The sequence below is a fragment of the Oreochromis aureus genome, linkage group 7 (genome assembly GCF_013358895.1).
Source record: "Oreochromis aureus strain Israel breed Guangdong linkage group 7, ZZ_aureus, whole genome shotgun sequence".
In the NCBI taxonomy this organism is placed as follows: Eukaryota; Metazoa; Chordata; class Actinopteri; order Cichliformes; family Cichlidae; genus Oreochromis; species Oreochromis aureus.
Genome location: NC_052948.1, coordinates 60,837,802 through 60,844,170, shown reverse-complemented (window position 1 = coordinate 60,844,170; position 6,369 = coordinate 60,837,802). Strand labels below are relative to the sequence as shown.

The following is a 6,369-nucleotide window of genomic DNA, read 5'->3' as shown; positions in this document are numbered from 1 at the left end:
TGTCAGGTTTCTGCTGTTTGTGTAGAACAAATAAGCACTAACCTATTTGACAGCAGGTGTGAATGAGCAAAATTGATCACTGTCACAATATACTCCTGGAATAAAAGGCGAGCAGGCAGACTTGAGTGAAACTCTGGGTGAAAGTTTAGAATAGAAGAATAGCCCTTTATTGTCAGTTTGGATTAGACCCAGGCCGATCAAAGGTTTACAGTAGACTAAGAGCATTACAGGGGAGCGGGGCACTTCAGTGTGACATCTGTGTTACTGAACAATAAAGAGAGGCATTGACGTGTGAAATGTCACTGTTTTAGTCACTTTAAAAAAAAAAAAAAAAAGGTTAAAAAAGGCTCTTCCAGCAAACCTCACAGTGAACTGGACGACAGCTAAACCTTCTGTTCGAATGGCAAACAACAGAATATATTCCACTTTTCGACAAATATTTTTATGTTTTTGCATTAAAGTATGCAAAAACATTGTCCTGTCTCAAAACAGGGGGGATTGTAACACGGACCTCAGCAGCACAGACTTCCCACGCCAGGAGCCATAATTCAAAGAGAGATAGCTGATTTTCTTCATTGTTTGTATCTGCCGTTGTATCTTTGCAATACATTTTGTGCCTCTTTGTAATCAAATTAAATCCCTTTAGAAGTCTTTTTGTGTCTCTTTCTTTAGTACTTTGTATGTCCTTAGAGTCATTTACATTGCCTTGTAGTTATTTTGCATCCCTTTGTAGTTGTTTATTGTAATTCTGCTGTTTTTGACCTGTTTTGGTAATTTTTTAGTCGTTTAGCAAATTTTTCTACATATTTTGTGCCTTTTTTAGTCCTTTTGCATCCCTTTGTAGTCCTCTTTTGTATTTGTTTTCATTTTGCATTGCTTTGTAGCTGTTTTATATGTCGTGAGTGTCGTTAGTTGTTTTTTTTTTTGCTTTTCTTTGTAATCATTTTGCACCTCACGAGTTGCTTTGTGTCTCTTTGTTGCTTTTTCATACATTTGTAGATACTTCACATCTATTTTTTGCCACTTTGCAACACTTTTTTTTTGTTTACTTTACTTCGTAGTTGTTTTTGAATTCTTTTGTAGTCATTTTGTGACCTGTGTCTCTATAGTTATCTTTATACAGATCTCATTATTGTGCTTTGTAGGATTGTTTGTAGTTGTTTTTCAAATCGTTGTAGTCCTTTTTGCCACAAGTCAATTACTTAAAATGCTAAAACTGCAGTGACTTGGCATGACTTGTTGATTAATTTTAATTACCTTCAGTAAATATGTAATGATATAAAAATAAATTAAAATGTACAAGTCATTGTATGTTAACCCCTTTACTTGAAATGAAAAGCACAGTTTAATGGAGGGAGTGTTGGGTGGGGAGGAAGGCTTAGTGAATAATGTTAGCACTCTACAGAGATTTTATAATGGGAGAAATTTCCTCCTAATAATAAAAGAAGCTTGTACTAAATGGCCTGATTCATTATATTTACTAGCTTGATTGCTGAAAAGCATGATTAAGTTCAATAAATGTATCAATAATGTGTGAATTAAATAGAAATATAGCATATTTGTATGATTGGTTGCATTATAAGTTGTTAATATTAACACCTGGATTTCAAGACATTTTCTTAATTTGATTTCACTGGGTGGACTTTAAGGAGGACCCGGTTACCTGAATACAGATACCAGCAGGTCAGATGCTATAATCTGAATGCGCTCCTTTGCTTGTGTTTCGTGGGTAATCCCTGGTTGCCCCTCCAGTGGATACAAATCACGATGTTCTCTTTCCCATGTGACCGCCCCTGTTTGTCTGAGCAGGGAGAGCTGAAGCTGGAGACCGCTCTGATTGGATTAATGAAGGACTGCGCTAAGGTAAACACACTCACCCACACACAGACAGGAAGTGCTGGGATTTTTCTTTACAAAATAAATGCACGTGTTAAATGTGCCGCTTACTATAAAAACACCTATTACAAACAACAAAAAATAACACACCTGTGAACTGGCAGAATTTGGTGAGTATGTTTTATGTTGTTATTCTTGTTAATTATTTATTTTGCTTTAGCTAACCATAAAATTGACACTAAAAGTGCAATTTTTTAAAAAGTTGCTGATTAACTAATATTTTCAGATGACAAAGAAATTCTTTAACATTTAATATATAGCAATTTAACAGGCACAGAAAATTCTGTTTTTCAATAGGAAAGTTTTTCAGCAAGTCTTTCACCCAAAACCAAACTGTACCATTTACCCACACTGTATTTGGGTAAAAGGGATATATGCAACCCAACCATCCATCTTCTTTCCCTGATCTTCTCTGGGGTCTTCATTTTTCCCTCCTACCTGGCAGCTCCATATTCAATATCACTGGTCCAATATACCCACTATCTCTCCTCTGCACATGTCCAAACCATCTCGGGCTTGCCTCTCTAACTTTGTCCCCAAACTGCTCAAACTGAGCCATCCCACTGATGTACTCATTTCTAACCCTATCCATCCTGGTTGCTTCTAATGGAAATCTTATTTTTATCTGTTCGTCCCACCATACATCATAGCAGGTTTGACTGCCATCTCTCTGTCTTGCATTCACTTTCTCTCCGCTGCATATCTCCATCTCTCCTGGCTCTCTTCCACCTCCTCACTACTCTCACTATAAATAACAATGTCATCTTTCTCCCTGGCCTCATCTGTCAGCCTGTCCTTATCGTTATAAACAAAAACAGAACAGATCCCTGATACGACCCAACTAAAACGTACTTACACCCCAAACTTGAACCCATCCTGCCACTCCTATGCCTCACCACTCGCTGTCCCTGTCCTCATACATGTCCTGTACCACCCTCACATACTTCTCCTGACTTCCTCGTGCAGCACCAACAGTTTACCCAGTGCCAACATGATCAGATGAAATTTGGTCAGATGAAATTTACTTGCTTGGTACACAGTCAATGATATCTGAATAATAATAAAACTTTGATTTTATGTAATATTATATATATTATATAATTTTATTTATTTGATATAATTCAGATGGATTTTAATTCCAAATTATTGCTAAGGGTGAAGGTGAAGTTTTCTTTTTTAACTTTTATTTTGACATCCCGTGCCCGGAAGTACACCCTGTTCGTCCACGTTCTCTTCACCAAAACATCCTCGAGCAGCAAACAAACGGCCGCGGAGCTACGATGTTTTCTGTTTTCACCAACCGGAGAGACAAAAAGGACCGAAAAAACGGTGCGGGTGTGGCTCAGCGTGACCGACATCTTAGCAGCGAGTAGCCGAAAGGAGGACCTGTGCGAGTGTTTTTTTCGCGGGGCTGCCGCCGGAGAGCTGGGCTCCGACAAGGCTGGGCGGGGTGATGTTTAGGTTCCGGTATAAAGGCAGCGACAAAATGGGAACCAGACGAGATGTGAAGCCGGCAGCCCGCGCTGTGCTCTTATCCTGGAGACTAGAATGAGAAGTTGGTCGTCCGGGTGTGAAAGGGCGACGGTATAACCGTCTGGGGAGGCCGCTGGCGGGGGAGAAGCGTGTCGCTGCCGCGTCCCTCCGCCCCTCGTCCGCCAGTACCATGAGGACGATCTTTACATTCTGCTGTCTCTTCCTTATTACCGGCGGAGCGTACCGGGCGTGGGCCACCGGAAACCTCACTGTGGATGGCAGCAACAGGACCAACGTGACGGCCGACAGCAGCAGCAGGTATATCACAATCGGGGACGGGTCATTGCAGGAGTTCGAGTTCCCTGAATACACCAACGGCGTGATTGTAATCTCCAGCCGATACCGGAGCCCCGCGGCCGGCAGAACGGGCCGCCAGAGCTTAAAGCAGACGGTGAGAGTTCACTCCTTGGAACCGGAGGTCCTCTCGATCATCAACGTGACGGACGGCGGCCACGGAGGACCGGCTCAGAGCTACATTATCAACATCCGTTCTGGGCTGCCGGGCAAGGCTCAGCTGCAGATCCAGCTGCTGGACCTGGACCAGGGCTCGGTGCCGGTTCTGATTGAGGAGAGGACAGATTACTGCATCAAAGTGGAGCCCGGTGAGGATGACCCTGCCACCCGGCTCATCCAGTCGGGTGGTCTGTCCCATTTCTCTGAGAACCCCGTTCTGTTTGCCTTGCTGCCCCTCATATTTGTCAACAAGTGTGCCTTTGGGTGCAAGGTGGAGGTGGAGGTGCTGCGGGGGCTGCTGAAGAGCCCCATGCCGCTGCTCCTAGGCGCACTGGGTCAGTTCCTGGTGATGCCTTTATACGCCTACTGTGTGTCCCAGCTGGCCTCACTGCCCAAGGCACTCGCTCTGGGGTTGGTCATAACCTGTTCTGCCCCAGGTGGAGGGGGAGGATACCTGTACAGCCTGCTGCTCGGAGGCGACGTCACGCTAGCCATCTCCATGACGCTGGTCTCCACAGTGGTGGCGGCGGCAGCCATGCCTTTGTCGTCAGCCCTGTACGGTTGGCTTCTGGGTGTCCACGCTGCCCTGCACGTGCCCTTTGTGAAGATCCTGGGCACCTTGCTGTTCATCGCTATCCCCATCTCACTGGGCATGCTGGTGAAGCTGCGGCTGCCCGCCCTCACTCGCGTCCTGTTGGCGCTCATCCGACCCTTCAGCTTCGTGCTCATCGTGGGCGGCATCTTCATGGCCTACCAAATGGGAGCGTCCATCCTGGCCAACGTCCAGCCCCAAATCGTGGTCGTTGGGATTACGGTGCCTTTGCTGGGCCTGGTGGTCGGGGCTGTCCTGGCCAAGCTGGCGGGCCTTTCTCCGCCACAGAGGAAGACGGTCAGCATCGAAGTGGGCGTCCAGAACAGCCTGCTGGCTCTCGCGGTCATGCAGCTGTCTTTCCGGCGACTGGAGGCAGACTTTGCGTCGCAGGCGCCCTTCATCGTGGCCCTCAGCAGCACCTCGGAGATGCTGCTCATTGTGCTGGGATACGTCGCCCAGCGGAGGCTGTGCGGCTCGGCCGCCCCCAGGAGCGACACCTGATTGTAGCTGCAGTTTTGCTCTTAACGTCCTTCTAAGAATGAACCCTTTGAATCCTGTGGAAATCTGGTGTCCCTCTGTCTCAGCCTCAAGATGCCCAACAATCACCAACCCAACATCACTGTTGTTGTACACAGGACAGTGAATGGACTTTTTATGGGACTTTTGTTGTCATTTTGGTTTTGTTTTTTTTTGTTTTTTTCATGAAAACCAAAGGCCTTTTCCCCCTCTGAGACCTTTTTGTGTTTATTTTCCGGTATGTACTTTTTCAGATGAGATTCTACTGTGAGGTAAATGTAAATATTCTTAAGAAGACAAATCCCTATTAAAAGAAAAGATATTTTTCTACCAGATTACTTTTTTTTTTTTTTTTTGTGATCAAAAAGCAAAGACTGATATTTGTATCATGTTTACAAGAGGTCCATGTGTCTTAGCCTGTGGAGGGGGAGGTTTTGGGGGGTGGGGTTAAAGTGGAAACTTTTGTGACTCAAACGGAAACATGGTGAAATTATTTTGAAAGTATTTGCCTCTGATTGTGTGTCCTGGATCTTTAAATCCATGTACTTGAATATTTGCAAAGAGAAATTAAGAAAAAGTCAATAAAAAAAAAAAAAAAAAAATTCTTGTTAAAGCAGAACTTGGTTTGTTGAGTGTGTGTATGCATGCATGCATGCATGTGAGCATGTGCTATAGAAAACCTATCAAACCGGTCAGTGCTCTCTGAGGCCCAACAGGCTGTTTGTTGAAGTTAACGGCAGCCAGGCTGCTTTCACACAGTCACAAACTTTATAAATGTTTGGTTTCACTTTGACGTGCAGATGGTGAAACTAACAGTTGAGTGTTTTAATATTGAAACTTTCCTTTTTGCTGCTTTCGAATTGCGTAATCAACCACACAGTTAGTGAGGGGCTTTTTTTGGGCTAAGCCATTCATATGTAATTAGGACAAAGTGTGGTATATTGATATGCTTAGAGGAAGCAAATGTATTTGAAACCACTGAACAGTACACCAAATGGCTCCTGCAGCACCTTGGTGTTAGTGCACCAGGACTTCATAGACACTGTAACTCACCTTTAAGCACATATGAGTGATATTCTTCACATAAGTGCAAGTGTGACAGTAAGATTTTTACTTTTACACACAGTCTTTACTTCTATTCAGTTTTATTGCTACAGTGGGGGTCAACAGGGTTTAGTTTGTCTTTCTTTCAGTGTTAAGATAATTTAATCATCTACTATAATAAGAGTACGATAAAATCAAGGGATCTGTGGCTGTGTTACATTATTCAAAAACATCAAGTCTGAAGTATATGAGGTCCCAGCTGTGCCAAAATTCACATTCACTCGCATAAGCGACTAAACATGATGAAACAGTTTCGACAAACATACCGTTGTGCT

The 6,369-nt window shown here is 43.9% G+C and overlaps 1 protein-coding gene across 1 annotated transcript; it reads left to right on the top strand.

Moving 5' to 3' along the window:
* Positions 1 to 3,111: 3,111 nt before the first annotated feature.
* On the top strand, positions 3,112 to 5,592 carry slc10a3 (solute carrier family 10 member 3). Its single transcript, XM_031730361.2, has one exon. It carries the CDS (start codon positions 3,560 to 3,562, stop codon positions 4,973 to 4,975), a length of 1,416 nt encoding a protein of 471 aa, XP_031586221.1. The 5' UTR covers positions 3,112 to 3,559; the 3' UTR covers positions 4,976 to 5,592.
* Positions 5,593 to 6,369: the final 777 nt, after the last annotated feature.

Coding starts and splice junctions, on each gene's coding strand:
- slc10a3 (XM_031730361.2), top strand. CDS start 3,560: ATGAGGACGATCTTTACATTCTGCTGTCTCTTCCTTATTACCGGCGGA.